This window comes from Haliotis cracherodii, unplaced genomic scaffold, assembly GCF_022045235.1.
Source record: "Haliotis cracherodii isolate W230 unplaced genomic scaffold, xgHalCrac1.p SCAF_19, whole genome shotgun sequence".
NCBI classification, from domain to species: domain Eukaryota; kingdom Metazoa; phylum Mollusca; class Gastropoda; order Lepetellida; family Haliotidae; genus Haliotis; species Haliotis cracherodii.
The window spans coordinates 10,052,548-10,072,562 of record NW_027266274.1 but is presented as its reverse complement, the minus strand read 5'-3'; the positions used below and the strand labels follow the sequence as shown (position 1 = coordinate 10,072,562).

General features: G+C 42.1%; 1 protein-coding gene across 1 annotated transcript; it reads left to right on the top strand.

The window, feature by feature from the left end:
- The first annotated feature begins 2,140 nt into the window (after positions 1 to 2,140).
- LOC139467094 (cystine/glutamate transporter-like) lies at positions 2,141 to 14,751 on the top strand. The gene is made up of 11 exons (XM_071248811.1): positions 2,141 to 2,339; positions 5,360 to 5,584; positions 6,309 to 6,434; positions 8,262 to 8,361; positions 9,224 to 9,268; positions 9,980 to 10,103; positions 11,571 to 11,674; positions 12,142 to 12,238; positions 12,611 to 12,760; positions 13,348 to 13,525; positions 14,681 to 14,751. Exons 1-11 carry the CDS (start codon positions 2,141 to 2,143, stop codon positions 14,749 to 14,751), a joined length of 1,419 nt encoding a protein of 472 aa, XP_071104912.1.
- The last annotated feature ends 5,264 nt before the right edge of the window (positions 14,752 to 20,015 follow it).

Here is a 20,015-nt window from a genome sequence, read left to right as displayed (position 1 = left end):
AGCCAGCCTTGGCGAGCTAAATACATTGTGTTTTATCCTTATACAGGATATTTCCCATCCCCAAACACACAAGCATGATAACCTCTTTATCATATAATGTCATTATTTAATTCTGTGCTCGAAAATCGCTTTCCATCTCTCACAAACATTACCTAAACATTTCAATTTTTCCTGGAATGTGTGCATTAAATTATATTAATGTCAGAGGGTAAGTGATGTGTCAGTCGGACAGTGACAGAAGCAAATATAGTTTCAACAGAAACCTGTTTCTTATACAGTGGCGTAGCTACATATATGCAAAACAACAATTGCCTACACAAATTGTTTTACTTGCCTTTCGCGGCAATCCATTGATCTTTCCGATAGAGTAACTGCCCTTTATCAAAGGGAAGCTACTCTAACCCTAGTCTGTGAAACGTCACGGCCACAGTCAGACGTTGTTGACAGTCTGCCTGTCCTATCATAACGTTACGAAGTGCAGTCGGATGTACACACAGCAATAAAACGAAACAAAGTAAAAATTTGAATATATTTCGGCCAAATCCAACTGTTTTAATTTGTGGAAAAGGTTCCAAGCCGCAGAAGTCTACAAGGACAGATATGGAAACTGATCCCGCTTGGCTAGTGCTTGGCTAGTTTCGCTTTTTATATATCCAAAGTGGCCAAAACTTGTTAAATGTAGGACTATAGGACTAATGCCAATTTCTATTGCTTAATTACAGAAGTGTGTAAATATAGTCATACTTTTCATTACTTTTCTAGCATTTACAATAATAATAATCTCTGTGCATATTTATGACACCGGTTTCAGTACCCTTGGAATCTAGAATGACTGGACAGCACAGTTTATTTTATGTTTCATACACTCCTAACTGATACGTCGTAGGTATTAAATGAAATGGTGACGTGAGGTGAAATGGGGTTTAACGTCGCGTCCAAGATTATTGCACTTATATAGCGACGTGCATTCAGGTGTGTGTGTTTGTGGCTGCTTGTACTAGTCCGGACTGATGCCGATTTATAGTGCTAGCCCACTGAGATACCATGCCGCAGTTTAACATGAATATCCCACTCAGACACAGTATACTGACTCCGAGCCGACCAGTCCTTGTTTAAGCCCCTTAATGCCGAACGCCAGACAGGGTGACAACAAATACCATCTTTTAACGTCATTTGGTATGACGCGGCCGGGATCGAACCCCAGACCTTCCGCTCTCCGGGCGGACGCTCTACCACAAGACCACGGAGACGGTCCCTATGATATATTACTGAAAGAATAATTTCATGTTTTTCTTACGAATACAGCCGTTATAGGATCACTGAGAAATGTCTTGCCTACGTGATTGGCGGCAAGACACCATCAATCACATATATCCTTTACTACAAATGGGTTGTCACAAAATTTCACAAAAAAATGCAGACCTCTCTATCCTAATATAAACATAGAATAGACACCGACTTGTCCACATGTGCTTTCTTCAAGACTAACATATCAGTTGCGATACATTGTAACGAGAGATGTAAAAACTGAAAACGTAAATTATTTCCGAACTAGAAGAACGTCGATTTCCAGTGTTCGTTGAACATGAATGTAGCCCAATTCGACCATGCACTGTTACCATTAGAAAAAAACAACGAAGCATTTGATCTCACTCATGCCGATATATCAGATGGGTAAGCTGTAAATATATGAACCAGACACACCATACATGCTGTCTTTAAACGGCATGTTTGAATTTAATGCGGCCCAATTATATGTTCAACGCATTTGAGTGGAATCAAGTAATACGCAGGGCAAAATAAATGTAAATAAAAGCGACATAACTCTTTCCATATTCATAAATTCTTTTAAAAGCAGAGTTGATTCTACGAATCCGATTACATCATGAGCATGTGTTTATGAATCACAATCGAATAGTGATAACACCAGGTGAAAAGTGAGCGGGTGGCACCCGTCAAAAACACATGCAAAGGCAAGTCTACTGTTCACCTGAAACAAAAGCGAATATATGGTACAAGTCAAATAATACTGGAGACCTTTGGCCCTGTAGGCTTTTGTCCGCCCCGACTTAAATACTATTAAAAATCGCGTCAAACTAACCCACTTTCACTAATCATTTACTTTGGTAGTATCAGCAACATGGCAGCAGGACTCAAGCGGCAGCTCGGCATCATCAGCGCCATCAGCTACGTCACTGGCGGCATCATTGGTGGCGGCATCTTCGTTAGCCCAAGTTCGGTGCTGTCTGGTGCTGGAGCGTCTGTTGGGCTCTCCCTCTGTGTTTGGGGGTTCTGTGGCTTCATCAGCTACTGTGGAGCGTTGTCATACGCCGAATTAGGTAGGTGGTAGTTTAGTGCCGAATTAGGTAGGTGGTAGTTTAGTGCCGAATTAGGTAGGTGGTAGTTTAGCGCCGAATTAGGTAGGTGGTAGTTAGTGCCGAATTAGGTAGGTGGTTGTTTAGCGCCGAATTAGGTAGGTGGTAGTTAGTGCCGAATTAGGTAGGTGGTAGTTTAGTGCCGAATTAGGTAGGTGGTAGTTTAGTGCCGAATTAGGTAGGTGGTAGTTTAGTGCCGAATTAGGTAGGTGGTAGTTAGTGCCGAATTAGGTAGGTGGTAGTTTAGTGCCGAATTAGGTAGGTGGTTGTTTAGTGCCGAATTAGGTAGGTGGTTGTTTAGTGCCGAATTAGGTAGGTGGTAGTTAGTGCCGAATTAGGTAGGTGGTAGTTTAGTGCCGAATTAGGTAGGTGGTAGTTTAGTGCCGAATTAGGTAGGTGGTTGTTTAGTGCCGAATTAGGTAGGTGGTAGTTTAGTGCCGAATTAGGTAGGTGGTAGTTAGTGCCGAATTAGGTAGGTGGTAGTTTAGTGCCGAATTAGGTAGGTGGTTGTTTAGCGCCGAATTAGGTAGGTGGTTGTTTAGTGCCGAATTAGGTAGGTGGTTGTTTAGTGCCGAATTAGGTAGGTGGTAGTTAGTGCCGAATTAGATAGGTGATTGTTTAGTGCCGAATTAGGTAGGTGGTAGTTTAGCGCCGAATTAGGTAGGTGGTTGTTTAGTGCCGAATTAGGTAGGTGGTAGTCTAGTGCCGAATTAAGTAGGTGGTAGTTAGTGCCGAATTAGGTAGGTGGTTGTTTAGCGCCGAATTAGGTAGGTGGTTGTTTAGTGCCGAATTAGGTAGGTGGTAGTTAGTGCCGAATTAGGTAAGTGGTAGTTTAGTGCCGAATTAGGTAGGTGGTTGTTTAGCGCCGAATTAGGTAGGTGGTAGTTTAGTGCCGAATTAGGTAGGTGGTAGTTAGTGCCGAATTAGGTAGGTGGTAGTTTAGTGCCGAATTAGGTAGGTGGTAGTTAGTGCCGAATTAGGTAGGTGGTAGTTTAGTGCCGAATTAGGTAAGTGGTTGTTTAGTGCCGAATTAGGTAGGTGGTTGTTTAGTGCCGAATTAGGTAGGTGGTAGTTTAGTGCCGAATTAGGTAGGTGGTAGTTTAGTGCCGAATTAGGTAGGTGGTTGTTTAGCGCCGAATTAGGTAGGTGGTTGTTTAGTGCCGAATTAGGTAGGTGGTAGTTAGTGCCGAATTAGGTAGGTGGTTGTTTAGTGCCGAATTAGGTAGGTGGTTGTTTAGCGCCGAATTAGGTAGGTGGTTGTTTAGTGCCGAATTAGGTAGGTGGTAGTTAGTGCCGAATTAGGTAGGTGGTAGTTTAGTGCCGAATTAGGTAGGTGGTTGTTTAGCGTCGAATTAGGTAGGTGGTTGTTTAGTGCCGAATTAGGTAGGTGGTAGTTAGTGCCGAATTAGGTAGGTGGTAGTTTAGTGCCGAATTAGGTAGGTGGTTGTTTAGCGCCGAATTAGGTAGGTGGTTGTTTAGTGCCGAATTAGGTAGGTGGTAGTTTAGTGCCGAATTAGGTAGGTGGTAGTTTAGTGCCGAATTAGGTAGGTGGAAGTTTAGTGCCGAATTAGGTAGGTGGGAGTTTTGTGCCGAATTAGGTAGGTGGTAGTTAGTGCCGAATTAGGTAGGTGGTAGTTAGTGCCGAATTAGGTAGGTGGTTGTTTAGTGCCGAATTAGGTAGGTGGTTGTTTGGCGCCGATTTATGTAGGTGGTTGTTTAGTGCCGAATTAGGTAGGTGGTAGTTTAGTGCCGAATTAGGTAGGTGGTAGTTTAGTGCCGAATTAGGTAGGTGGTAGTTTAGTGCCGAATTAGGTAGGTGGTAGTTTAGTTCCGAATTAGGTAGGTGGGAGTTTTGTGCCGAATTAGGTAGGTGGTAGTTTAGTGCCGAATTAGGTAGGTGGTAGTTAGTGCCGAATTAGGTAGGTGGTAGTTTAGTGCCGAATTAGGTAGGTGGTTGTTTAGCGCCGAATTAGGTAGGATGTTGTTTAGTGCCGAATTAGGTAAGCGAGGTCAGGAATAGTTTGGTGACGAACTGTGATAGTTAAGTGAAGAAATAGGTAGACGATAGTTCAGTGAAGAGCTGGGTATTCGATAATTTAGTACCGAAGTCTTTAAGAGATAGGTAAGTGCCCTAAAAGATTACGTACTATGACATCATGATTACGGCGTCCCATCTGTAGAAGTGAGTAGTGAGTGAGTGAGTGAGTGAGTAACGTTTTACGCAATATTCCAGCAATATCACGGCGGTGGACACCAGAAATGGGCTTCACACATTGAACCCATGGATGTGGGGAATCGAACCCGGGTCTTCGGCGTGACGAGCGAACGCTTGAGCAACTAGGCTACTTCACCGCCCCTGTAGAACATAGGATATCTGCCTCAATGATTTTATTGTGTCTCATTGAAGTGGTTCACATATTATGGTGAAATTTATCATTTGGGTACATAAAGGTTACATATATACAGATTAAAACCGATCTTCACTAATTCCTGCATTCAAGCTTTCAACCTACGGAAAATATTAGGATCTACCAATGCCACATCACTATTCATGTCCACTATAACAAAAGAGTTGTTTCATGGTAGAATGGAAATAACCTACTATGTTTTCAGTGTAGAAGTTTCGAATTTCGATTCAATATCTTAACTTTTTTTCTAATTCAAATCTTTAGATTACAAAAAAAGTATGGAATCTATGTTCGTGGCCTCTGCGTTGAAAACAGACTAGATCTATTTTTCGATGTCTCCCATGGACGTCTTTTGTTGCATTGAACACCCCATTGACTGACTGTAATTTCATGCTGTCCAATTTGGAAAGGTAATTATTTTTGAGAATTTTTAGTGGCCCTAGTAATGTACACTACCCAAAAGAAGTTAAAGACTACCCGACCGTTTCGTATGACAATAGTTAGTCTGTCAGGGGTGGTGGCTATTGCAACGCACAGCCTTCCAATTGTGTGTGTTCGTTGTGTCTGCTGTTTCAGGTACCCGTATTAAGAAATCTGGCGGAAGTTACACGTACGTAAGAGCAGCGTTTGGAGACATGGCCGGATTTACTGTATTGTGGGCTCAGCTGTTTGTCGTGCGCCCCCTAGCGGCCGTATTAGGAAGCCTGGTCACTGCTGAATACATCATGAGGCCTTTCTACCTGGAGTGTCCCGACTTGGCTCCAAAATCAGCCAAAATTCTGCTGGCCACGACTATACTAGGTCAGTGTTAAATATCAGGCTAACGTGCAACTTTATAGACTAAGACTGCTTAATTTGTTTCCCTACAGTTTCCCGATTTTCGTTATAAAATTTGATAACACCCGTACGCCATACTATATCAGAAATGAGGTGTGGAATGTAGGAGTTAGTTAAAAATAAAATTGTATCTCTTCTTAGAACTTTGAATGTTATCAAAGCTCAAGAAAGTCTAGACCATTTCGTCAAAGACGTCATGTTACAACAATCTTGTGCACTCACAAATAAAACCGAATTACCCTTTTGATAAATATGTATGTCTTATGAATCCTTTTAATTATTGATAACCGTAAATTCTTGATGATGCAATCTCAGAGGGTGAAGTCAATAGAGTTGTATCCCTTAGTTGTGCCAGAAACCGATGACCGAAGATTGGAATCCCAGATCGAAGCATCGGTATAATATGTTCTTGGTATAAGACATAACATCAGGCATCTCGAGGAATATGTAAATATGTCCGTGGTATATTGTCGAGAATTACCTGGGGCAGCTCGAGGATAAAGGTAAAATATTTCTTTGGTATTGTCTGGCGAGAATTAAATCAGACAGCTCGAGGAGTAGGTAAATTTTATAAAGATATCGGACATTTCATCGGGCAGATCGAGGCATATGTAAAGTATAATGTTAAATAATATCTCTGTTAAATGATACCTATGTCATAAACGTTCGACTCCATTTTTTTTCACAGCGTTCATCGTTGCCTGTAACTGTTACAGCGTCCGCGTTGGTGCCGGAATACAGACAGTGTCCGCTGTCTGCAAGGTCAGCGCCCTTGTCGTCATTATAGCAGCTGGTGTGTATCACCTGATACAAGGTACGTCCACTGTCTGTAAGGTCAGCGCCCTTGTCGTCATTATAGCAGCTGGTGTGTATCACCTGATACAAGGTACGTCCACTGTCTGTAAGGTCAGCGCCCTTGTCGTCATTATAGCAGCTGGTGTGTATCACCTGATACAAGGTACGTCCACTGTCTGTAAGGTCAGCGCCCCTGTCGTCATTATAGCAGCTGGTGTGTATCACCTGATACAAGGTACGTCCACTGTCTGCAAGGTCAGCGCCCTTGTCGTCATTATAGCAGCTGGTGTGTATCACCTGATACAAGGTACGTCCACTGTCTGCAAGGTCAGCGCCCTTGTCGTCATTATAGCAGCTGGTGTGTATCACCTGATACAAGGTACGTCCACTGTCTGTAAGGTCAGCGCCCTTGTCGTCATTATAGCAGCTGGTGTGTATCACCTGATACAAGGTACGTCCACTGTCTGCAAGGTCAGCGCCCTTGTCGTCATTATAGCAGCTGGTGTGTATCACCTGATACAAGGTACGTCCACTGTCTGCAAGGTCAGCGCCCTTGTCGTCATTATAGCAGCTGGTGTGTATCACCTGATACAAGGTACGTCCACTGTCTGTAAGGTCAGCGCCCTTGTCGTCATTATAGCAGCCGGTGTGTATCAAATGATACAAGGTACATCCACTGTCTGCAAGGTCAGTTCGCTCTCGTCATTATAGCAGCTGGTGTGTATCACCTGATACAAGGTACATCCACTGTCTGCAAGGTCAGTTCGCTCTCGTCATTATAGCAGCTGGTGTGTATCACCTGATACAAGGTACATCCACTGTCTGCAAGGTCAACTCGCTCTCGTCATTATAGTAGCTGGTGTGTATCACCTGATACAAGGTACATCCACTGTCTGCAAGGTCAGCTTGCTCTCGTCATTATAGAGGTTGGTGTGTATCACCTAATACAAGGTAGGTACGCTGTCTGCAAGTTCACCTCCCTCATCGTTATGCAGCTGGAGTGTATCACCTTATAAAAGGGGGGTCCACTGTCTGCAATGTAAGGTCCCTTATCGTGATAATAGCGGCTGGTGTGTATCACCTAACACATATTAGGTCCACTGTCTGCAAGGTGAGCTCCATCATCGTCATAATAGCGGCTGGTGTGTATCACATAATACATAGTAGGCCCACTGTCTGCAAGGTCAGCTCCATCATAGTCACTATAGCGGCTGGTGTGTATCACCTAATAAACGGTAGGTCCACTGTCTGCAAGGTCAGCTCCCTTATCGTCATAATAGCGGCTGGTGTGTATCACATAATAAACGGTAGGTCCACTGTCTGCAAGGTCAGTTCCCTTATCGTCATAATAGCGGCTGGTGTGTATCACCTAATAAACGGTAGGTCCACTGTCTGCAAGGTCAGCTCCATCATCGTCATAATAGCGGCTGGTGTGTATCACCTAATACATAGTAGGCCCACTGTCTGCAAGGTCAGCTCCCTTATCGTCATAATAGCGGCTGGTGTGTATCACCTAATAAACGGTAGGTCCACTGTCTGCAAGGTCAGCTCCCTTATCGTCATAATAGTGGCTGGTGTGTATCACCTAATAATTAGTAGGTCCACTGTCTGCAAGGTCAGCTCCCTCACCGTCATTATAGGAGCTGGCGTAGCATCCTCAAATCTGACAATGATTTGTGGACAGTGCAACTTAATAATTTGAGGGGAAATATGAAAGAGAAAATATCATTATGCATCTCCTTTATATTTCTATGGCTGTAAAATTATCTTTAAGGGATATTAAATTCTTATATACTTGTCGTATATCACATTTCTAAAATAATTATGCTTAAAATTAATTTTATAGGTCACAATGAAAACTTCAGAGACCCGTTCGTCATCAGCAATCTCAACCCTGGTGACTTTACCTTGGCCTTGTATGCAGGCTTGTATGCTTATGTAGGATGGTAAGTTTGACTCTGCCTTGTTCTGCAGATATGCGTCATCCTGCAGGGACCACATTGTATGTTCTCATTGTGGTGTCCCCCGACAGGGGTTATGTATGTGCTAAGTCTGTATCATTCTGCAGCGGTCATGCATGAGCTAACAGTTTGTATGCCATCCTGCAGGGATCACATTTTATGTTCTCACTATCTGTGTGTCATCCTGCAGGGATAACAGTTTATGTTCCCACTGTATGTGTGTCATCCTGCAGGGATAACAGTTTATGTTCTCATTATCTGTGTATGATTATGCAGGCAGTTGATGTTGTCAATGTCTGTGTGTCATCCTGCAAGGATCACATTGTATGCTCTAACTGTATTTTTCATCCTGCAAGGATCACATTGTATGCTCTAACTGTATTTTTCATCCTGAAAGGATCACATTGTATGCTCTAACTGTATTTTTCATCCTGAAAGGATCACATTGTATGTTCTAACTGTATTTTACATCCTGCAAGGATCACATTGTATGTTCTAACTGTATTTTTCATCCTGCAGGAACACATTTTATGTTCTGACTCTATGTGTGTCATCCTGCAAGGATGACATTGTATGTGCTAACTGTATTTTCATCCTGCAGGGATCACATTGTATGTGCTAATTGTATTTTACATCCTGCAGGGACACATTTTATGTGCTGACTATATGTGTGTCATCCTACAAGGATCACATTGTATGTTCTGACTATATGTGTGTCGTCCAGCAGGGATCACATTGTATGTGCTAACTGTATTTTCCATCCTGCGGGGATCACATTGTATGTTCTACTATTTTTCACCCTGCAGGGATCACATTGTATGTGTTAACTGTATTTTTCATCCTGCAGGGATCACATCAACAACGCAGTGGAGGAAATAATCCAACCACAGAGGTACGTACAGAGAATTTAACTGCTCTTAAAAAATATTTGAGGCCCCATCACTTCAATGGGGCACGGTGACACACGGTTGGCCCAGCGATCCGAAGCTCCCTTTAGTCATGTCAGGATCCGTTTGTCGTGGCTTTAAATCCGAGAGTTCCTATGATTTTGATCCATAATCTGTTAACACCAATGTGTAATGGATTCTCTCAAAATGAATTAAACGTGTATGAGCTGTGTAGAGTGTGCCTACACTAAGCAATCATGCAATTGTATACTGAAATACTGTAAACAGCTTTATTTCTGCGCCGTTAAAATATTGCGAATACCACACCAAAGACAATACCGCGACGAGATATTTTTGCGAGTTGCCGTGTTGAGATGACCCCTCGATTACCAAACAATAGACAGCTTCTATCCGAAGCTAGTTAATCTGAGTTGGCCGGAAAGATGACCAGTGTCATGAAACCGATTCACGTATTCAGTATATGAAATGAGTGAATTTCTGCTGAGAGCTTCTTGGTCACTCATTCAAGTCATGTTGCCTAACGCACATGTACATGTAGGTTGTATTCCTGTGGATCAAACAAGCAGTACGGAGAACTTCACCTCATGAAGTCAATGTGCAGGTAAATAATTTGAAAACTTATCTTTGAAGGTTCAAGTATTTTGGAAACAAATATAGAACAAAAAGAAACAGAATTGACTTTCTTTGTGTTTAAGGACGATGCCAATAGCTATTCTCGGAGGTCTTGCCATCCCCGCCGTCTGCTACATCACGGCCAACGTAGCCTACCACGCAGTCATGACTAATCAGGAGATTCTGTCAGGAGTTGCAGTTGCAGTTGTAAAATGTCTTTCTTCATGTTGTTTACAAGCAAGGTGGATAGGGATTGTCTCATTGCCAGAGATTGAAATAGGAGATTAACCTCATGTATAGTGGCACTTCTTTATGTTTTAAAGATGAACAGATTCAAAAGATGTTTCTTTATCTAAAATAACGGTTTTAGTATCAGGCGAGGTAAAATGGGGTTTGACGTCGCGCACACGGATTACTTCACCTATGTAGCGACGTGCATGCACGTGTGAGTGTGTGTAGCTGTTTTCACTTGTCCGGACCTACGCCGGTGTTATAGTGCTAGCTAAAGTCCTCTGAGAAATAGTTGGCTTCTCCACTCAGACATATCATATTGACTCTAGGCTGACCAGTAGTACTATGTTTGAAGATCTCTTGGTATGAGACCGCCAAGGGATCGAACCACCGACGTTCCTCTATCCGGGCAGACCCTCAGTCCACCAGATCCGGTGTGATATATAAAAATACTGTCGATCAGATGTGCAAAGAATGAATGAACCGGAAATAAACGGGTTGTCTACATTTCCCTTTAAACGACTATTCATGAATTGTTTGAATATACCTTTGGGCCAAAAGCAAAGAATGTAAAAATTTGTTATTTTAATCCGCATTTCTAATGTTTCGGATCGTCAGATCTGTAAACAAAGTCATCAATAACGCGTTTGATGTTGTATACCTATCTGCTTCTAAATTTACGTTGATGAGTGATTTTACGTCGGAAGAAATTGCAAATGAAACCTCTAAATTGAGGAGTTATGTATGGTCCGTCAACCTAACTTTTAGGATACCGTTTTCTCAATTATCTTGAATTAATTCAATTTCATGTAATCATATTTACACACGTCGAAGTGTTTGCCCGTGCCTTAATAGAAACCATTTTGTAAAATGTTCTTCAATTCTTGTGAAAAAAGTTACGTGTATAACTATCAGGTCTTTGAATGGCATTTAGAAGTGATACACATAGTGAAGAGAATTTATGGATGTCAACTTCTTTATCATGAGGAACACAACATTTCGGTGTATAAACTTACTCCTTCATCAGGTGAATTAATGCTATGAAGCACAGACAATATACATGTACCTGTAAGAACAACAAAAGTAATAAGATAACAAAGGTAAAAATAGTTTCGGAGTATATACTTCATTGTTAATCGCCTATAAGCGCCAATTAACTGTTGGCTTCACTTGTTAAGTTTCCCCCTTTGTTATCTTATTACTTTTGTTTACACACCACACTAGCATCTAAATATAATATCTTCCTGACGACTGCTTATAGTAAATGGTGTTTTAGGAGATGATAAAACTTCAATTCCTACAGATTCATCGATGAGAGAGAGAATGCTTCCTCAACCATACTCGCGTCGTCAGGAACCTTATATAACTTCTAAAAAAAACAATTGCATTATTTTGACGCCTTTTTGCAATCGTAACCAACTTCATACATATCAATGCAATTAGGTGTTTGGTGAGCGAATGCTAGGCCCTCTCAAGTGGGCGATGGTGCCCTGCATCGGGATGTCTGCAGCCGGCGTCGCCAACGCCATCATTTTCACCTCCAGCAGGTGCGTGATAGTCGTCGACCACAACAGCAATGGCTCTAAAGCATATGTGTACATATTCATTACCTGTTATATTTGACAATATCCATTGCCTTTCATATTCGTCCAAGTAAACTCCTTTGATATCAAGGAATAAACCGTTCGCAAGGAATTTTTCTTCTTTTAAATCAACACTTCTTTTGCTTCGTCATCATATGACTGTTAACGCAGGCTTGTTCACAGGTTTACAAAGGTTCCATACAATGATGATATTTCCTTCAAGACAGTTTGTCAACATTTGCACTTCATCTTATCCGATGGGTAAACATGATTACTGAAAAGACGGTGTCAATGGTTTCCTGTCCCAAATACATAATTGCCTTTAGTAGGCACAGTGAAAGGTATGTGTTGATTTCTTTGGTCTAAGTTTGGAACTTTTTGGTGCGTCTGCATTTGCGCGATTTGAAAAGACTTAACGTTCTTTTTATAAGGTTAAACTTCGTTGGCGGCAGAGACAATGTCTTCCCTCGATTCCTGGGAATGGTGAATGCTAAAAGCAGGACGCCGATGCCGACAGTACTACTCGTGGTAAGGAAGCAGACTTCAAGGGCATCTATATTTAATATAATAATTAATAATTAATGCTTCTCATACCCATGGCCATTTCCAATGGTGTCTCAGTTGCTGTTACATACGATGTTGTCCCCGTTGCTGTTGCAGACTATGTTGTCACCGTTACTGTTGGAGACGATGATGTCACAGTTGCTGTTACTGGCGATGATGTCTCAGTTATTGTTACAGGCGATGGTGTCACCGTTGCTGTCAGTGTAGACTGCTTTATTATTCGTATTATTTATTATTCAGTCTCGCAGGTCTGTATGAGATAAGAAATTTGAGTGGAACGTTTTCGACAAAGTGTCAAAATGTTTTAACGTTTACCTTACTTTTTATCCTTTTAAGTTCGCCTTTTCGCTGGTCGTTGTATGTCTGGGGGATGTGAAGAGCATCATCGGAACTTACTCCTTCGTTCGGGCTCTGCCGGAGGCTGTGGCTATAATGGGCATATTGCGTCTGAGGAGAAAGTTCCCAGACACTCATGACGTGTACAAGGTGAGTTATATGTATGTGGGAAATGGTTATGCCAGTTGAATATTTAATTAGTCTTATATCCATTTGTCAACGAATTAATAGTTTTAGATGGTGATGACGTCCATGTAGAAACTGTGTAAGAGGAGTGATGGCGCATAGGTTAATACGTTGTCAGGGGAGTGGTGACGCACAGGTGTATGAAGTGCTAGAGGAATGATGACGAACAGGTATATGAAGTGTTAGAGGATTGATGACGCACAGGTGTATGAAGTGTTAGAATAAGGGTGACGCACAGGTGTATGAAGTGTTAGAGGATTGATGACGCACAGGTATGTGAAGTGTTAGAGGTGTGATGACACACGAGTGTATGAAGTGCTAGAAGACTGATGGCGCACAGGTGTATGAAGTGCTAGAGTATGATGGCGCACAGGTGTATGAAGTGCTAGAGTATGATGGCGCACAGGTGTATGGAGTGCTAGAGAAGTGATCACGCAGAGGTGTATGAAGTGTTAGGAGAGTGATGACGCACACCCGGGATCCGCTGAAACTTCTCTATAAACATGCCACGTCCACAGAATCCACTGTGTAGGAGACATGGACTGTTTCAGGTTCCCCTGGTGTTCCCAATCATCTTCGTCGTGTTCTTCTTGGCGTTGTCAGTGACCGCCATAGCCTACCAGCCGGTCAGGTTCCTAGTGCCCCTGGCTATAGTGTTTCTGGCTGTCCCTGCGTATCTCACATCTGTCTCAGACTGGTGGCGAAAAGGCCCCTACAACTCATTCAATGGTAAACTCATCATTCACATCACAGATAATGATATGTAGCTTCTTATACAGCTGACCTGTGAAGATCCGGGGTAGAATAGGTCTTCAGCAACCCATGCTTGCCGTAAAAGGCGACTATGCTTGTCGTAAAAGGCGACTAACGGGATCGGGTGGTCAGGCTCACTGACTTGGTTGATGCATGTCATAGATCCCAATTGCGTGGATCGATGCTCATGATATCAGTAACTAACTGGATTGTCTGGTCCAGACTCGATTATTTACAGACCGCCGTCATATAGCTGGAATATTGCTGAGTGCGGCGTAAAACAACAAACCATCCATCCATCTGATACAGCTGGCTAAAGACACAGGCTTAACATTTTCAGAATCTATATACAAATACGTTTCTTCATTATCGTATAACCTGTAAACTATGAAAATAAACGCCAAAATCTCAACTGATATACCCAAATTTTCAATATTCTTCTTTAATAACAACTATTTGTGGAACTTCCTCCACGGTGATATGCAAATATTCTCCCATGAATTTGAAAATTACTCGATTCTGATTGGTCAATCAGAGGTATCAAATAACAATAACCACTTCTGACTGAACAATCCGATTTGAGCATTTGCATAATGTGTACAATTATAGGTTATTGAATGCAGAGTTGCGGTTACTACCATGTTCAAAGTATGTATACACTTGAACAGAAAACATGATAGAAATCGACTAAGACAGTAAAAATAGAGTTTAAGGGACAATGTGAAGCTTGAAATTGTGCGTTTTTCTATATTAACTCTGACGTCATATGTTATGCGTCCCAATGAGTGGTGTAACGTCATAACAGTGACGTGCGGTGTAGAACTAAGCCTTGCTAGGCGTACTTCATTATCTTCAGGGGGGCCCACTTCATGTTGCCCGGCAAAGTAGCTGATTTGGGGCTGTATTCTTTTAGTAGTTTCTTTGTTCCTAGAGTTTGTTCGTGTGTTTGTTTTGATCAATGGTCAAATAATTCAGATGTAATTTTCGTCGGTTGAACCTCAAGTTTGACTTTATGTTAAACGTCAGCGTCCACTTGTCAAATGGTGATGGCATATGCTTCGTCAGGGAAATTATCTTTATCCACATGTATGCTAAATATTGTTCAATCAATAATCGGTAATTTATTTTCAGCAACAATGGTAACCATCTGTCGCCGACTACTTCTGTGTCAGCTGGCGGACGCCCCACAAAACTTGATGTAGTTACTGCTATGACATCGTCTCCTCTCACCCGATCTTAGGATGTAGTTACAGTAACGACATCGTCTCCTCTCACCTGATCTTAGCATGAAGATATTGCCAAGACATCGTCTCCTCTCACCTGATCTTATGATGTAGTTACTGCCATGACATCGTCTCCTCTCACCCGATCTTAGGATGTAGTTACTGCCATGACATCGTCTCCTGATCTTATGATGTAGTTACTGCCATGACATCGTCTCCTCTCACCCGATCTTATGATGTAGTTACTGCCACGACATCGTCTCCTCTCACCTGATCTTAGCATGAAGAGATTGCCACGACATCGTCTCCTCTCACCTGATCTTAGGATGTAGTTACTACCACGACATCGTCTCCTCTCACCTGATCTTATGATGTAGTTACTACCACGACATCGTCTCCTCTCACCTGATCTTAGGATGTAGTTACTGCCATGACATCGTCTCCTCTCACCTGATCTTAGCAAGAAGATATTGCCACGACATCGTCTCCTCTCACCCGATCTTAGGATGTAGTTACTGCCACGACAACGTCTCCTCTCACCTGATCTTATGATTTAGTTACTACCACGACATCGTCTCCTCTCACCTGTTCTTAGCATGAAGATATTGCCTCGACATCGTCTCCTCTCACCTGATCTTAGGATGCAGATGCTGCCACGACATCGTCTCCTCTCACCTGATCGTATCACAAGAGCCGTCCAATCATCTTACGTTTGGCTGTAGATACCACGACTTTGCTGCTTTCTGGAGTGATTTCTTGTTACCTTTGACTGTCTGTTCCAGTGACCTGATATTATGTTGCATTCTGTGACTTTCTGTTGCAGTGATTCGACAGGGCTGCTGGTGAATGGACCCGATGTGCTAACAAGGACCTTTGATGTTTAATATTAAGTGACCTGATTTTATGTAATAAGCTCTGACTGCTAACAAGGGCCCGATGTTATGTTGTAAGCTGTGACTGCCTTCCGTTGAGATCTGATGTTATGTCGTAATCCATGTCGCCTATTCAATGGACCTGATGACTTCTTCCTCAGGTGGCCTGATGTCATGTTGTAAGCTGTGCAAAACTGCTCAAGTGACCTGATGACTTCCTCCTCGGGTGACCTGATGTCATGTTGTAAGCTGTGCAAGACTGCTCAAGTGACCTGATGACTTCCTCCTAGGGTGACCTGATGTCATGTTGTAAGCTGTGCAAGATTGCTCAAGTGACCTGGTGACTTCCTCCTCAGGTGGCCTGATGTCATGTTGTAAGCTGTGCAAGATTGCTCAAGTGACCTGATGACTTCCTCCTCAGGTGGCCTGATGTCATGTTGTAAGCTGTGCAAGATTGCTCAAGTGACCTGATGACTTCCTCCTCAGGTGGCCTGATGTCATGTTGTAAGCTGTGCAAGATTGCTCAAGTGACCTGATGACTTCCTCCTCAGGTGGCCTGGACTCCACGTTGCGGCATATGTTCATTTGTATTAAATGAACCAATCTTTCTTTGGTTACATTTTAGGAGTTTATCGCAAAAGTACAACTACATTTATATAAGATCCTTACAAAGGTATGTTTTCACATATTTTAGAACGTCATCGCCAGAGCATAAACAACCTCGAATATCTGCCGAAACATATGATATATTATGTAATATTGCTCAAGGATTGCTACGTGTAACTACAGTAAACTACGGTTAAATCGAACTCAGAGGGACCACTAATTTTAGATCACAATAACCGTAGTTCGTTATAGGCATATTATACAACAAATGGCCGGGACTAAAAATAAGTTCGTTATATCGGTCAGTTCGTTATAAGCGTGTTCGTTATAAACGTAGTTTACTGTACCATATTCGTTCAGTCACTAATTTAGCGGCTCACTAAATTATCAAAACCGCACAGGTCAGGTGTAGTGGTAGAGCGTCCGCCCGGGGAGCGGAAGGTCCGGGGTTCGCTCCCCGGCCGCGTCATACCAAAAGACGTTAATAGATGCAAGTTGTTGGTACCCTGTCTGGCGGGGCTTAAACAAGGTCTGGTCGGCTCGGAGTCAGTATATTGTGTCTGAGTGGGGTATTCATGTTAAACTGGTATCTCAGTGTGCTACCACTATAAATCGGCATCAGTCCGGACTAGTACAAGCACCCACACACACACGTGCATGCACGTCGCTATAAAAGTGCAATAATCTCCGACGCAGCGTTAAACCCCATTTCACCTCACCGAAACCGCACAAGTATCAATTCAAAGGGCGGAATGATAACACAACAATGATTCATTATGTCAAATATATATAAACTGAACAACAAAAGTTTCCTGTGACATTGAATAAGATTTAATGCAAAGTTATATTTTTTACCAAATCTGAATCAATTTCGTTTTGCAAAAGATAAAAGACTCCTCTAAGTGCTCAAATGGTTTAATTTGCCATACTGACTACAGAAAATGCGTGATTTCATTTAAAAAAAACAGGAACATGCCAAAATATCAATTTACAAATCAATAGCGTGTGTGTCCACTTCTGGTTGCGATGCAAGCAACACATCTTCGTCTCATTGAATGGACCAGGCGTCGCACAAAGTCCTGTGGGATATCTGTCCTTATCTGCTGGAGCATGTTTCGAAGTTCCTGAAGTGTCTGTGGAACACGTGGTTTGAGTCGTAGGCGCCGATCCAGGGAGCGAGCCGGCCAGGGGATGACATTCACGTTGTTTTGTTGAAGAGAATCCTGAACAGGTCGAGCAATTTGAGGCCGGTCGTTGTCATGTTGAAAGGTAATGCTTGGGCCATGACGACGCAAAAACGGTAGACCAAAAGGGCCGATGATCTCGTCGCGGTATCGCTGTCAATTGAGATTTCCCTCTATCACTATCAAACGGGTCCTCTGTCTTGCTGTAATCCCACTCCATACCATAACGCTGCCGCCCCCGAACCGATCTTCTTCCATGACACAGTGATTGACGCAACGTTCACCTCGACGTCGGTACACTCGAATCCGTCCATCGCTGTGGCTGAGGTGAAAACGAGACTCGTCAGTGAATAGAACTTATCCCCACTGCATGGCCGTCCAGCGTAGACGCTGTCTGCTAATCATGCTTGACGGCGGTTTCCTGTCAAAATGGGACGTCTGGTGGGTCTTCTGTAATGTTGAATAATTGCGTAATTGTTGTCAGCACGATGCTAAACAATTCATATGGAATCCCGTTAACGCACATGTTTGTTATACCCATTCTTGGGTAGTGTAATGCATGGGACTTGTTTAAAAGTCAACTTTTGCATGGAATGCATGCTTTTCTGTAGCAGTTGCGTTTTTGTAACTTGATTCCATACATGTACTACAATATTGAAAACCAAACTCTAGTGATAAAAAAACACTAAAATATTGGTGTCACAGGAACTTTTGTTGTTGAGTATATATACCAAACACCAGAATTACAGGTCTGTGAATCAGGGTAACTCGCGTTCTGGAGGCTTGGGTTGTTGGGGTGTTGGTAATGGTGAGGTAGATACAGCTGACATCAGATGAGTCTCAGACGATGTTACCATGATATAACACTTACTGGTTCCTCATGTGTCGGTTAGGGGTATCACATTGTAAGTTTGGGATCAAAATACTATGTTCATAAAGGTTAATGAAGAAATATTGGGTAAGTACCTGAAAAGTGATGGGCGGACATTGTCCGTTTCTAAATCACCTACAGAAATCAGTTTGGGCGCCGGATTATTAACCACTCTCCAGACTTGGAGAAATGTTTACTTCTTTCTGATTTATTACTTAACCTTTATTATATTCTAAAACCAGTAATAAAAAAATCCACGTGAACAAAAGATATGTACATTTTGTCACTACCAAGTAATTAATGACGCATTTCACTATCGGATGTAATTCACTTTCAACCTTACAAACTGACACCCATTTAATGTAACATTTATTCATGTACGACCACCCCCCATACACCTTATGTAAATCTCCCATAACTATTTATTGTTTCAGATCAGTTGCATTCATTAATATCATATCAATACCCTATCCTCTACTCAACGTTAAGTGACGAAATGTTTCATTCTTTATAGTTTCTACCACAATACACATTACTAGCACTGTATACACCGTGACCATTATACCTGGCTGCTTTTGGGACTGATCCATTACCAACAAAGGGGTGTAATTATATGACTGTTGCCGAACTTCCCTGTAGGTGAAAGTAGGCCTAGCCATACTGAGCTGCAAAAACATGCAAGAATAATTCGGATGACTGCTTAAAAATACATTGTAGATATGGTTGAAAATAAACACCAAAATAATAGCTTGAAACAAGGACGATACAGGTTTAAATACAATACAATCTCAGAAAAGTGATAAACTTGAGCGCAGTTTGTTGTCTCGAAACTCTTATAATTAAAAGATGATAGAGTTGTTTGTGTTAATGTTTGTATTTCTCTTTTTGTGGAATTATTATTGCGTCGCCTGCTTGTCACCTGAAGGACATAAATCATCAGCTGTCACCAACTGCCATGGTCTTGCATAAGTGCCAGAACAGGGGGTGTAAATGGAACGTACTCTGGTAACTTCAGCGTCACAATATCTGCTCTGATCCCAGCAAATTCACACCATTGAAGGAGATAGTAGTGATTAAGTTCATGGTACCATGCATGTATATGACTTGTAATAATATGTGTTTCAAAGTACTGTTTCGGGGCGTAAATACAATAGACATCGACGCTAGTATACTCAAATGGATAATTGAATATGGTTTCTTGTACATATCACATTTCATCACTACACACAGTTTTGACAACCCGCGAAGCACTTCAGCAAACCATGCTTGTTGTAAGAGGCGATTATGCTTGTCGGGATTGGGTGGTCAGACTCGCTGACATGGTTGATGCATGTCTTATGAACCCACCTCTTCTCAAATGATGGAATATTCTAAATATATCATGAGCATGTGTTTACGAATCACTATCAAATGGATAATAACAGGTGTTCACGAAAAGATGAGCGTATCCTGCCCGTCAAAAACACATGCAAAGGCAAGTCAGTTGTTTACCTGAAATAAAAGTCGGGAATATATAGTACAAAATAGGAATTTATCGGACATCATTTTTATAGCTTGCTACGCAAGGGTTACATCAAAGAAGTAAACATCTACCTTCGGCTCTCCTACCACAACAAGATGTCATTCGCTGATACGATTGAAGTGCTGTTCAGAGTAGCGTTAAACGCAGCTCAATAATTCATTGACTAGTTGCTCAAGTTGGTATTACTT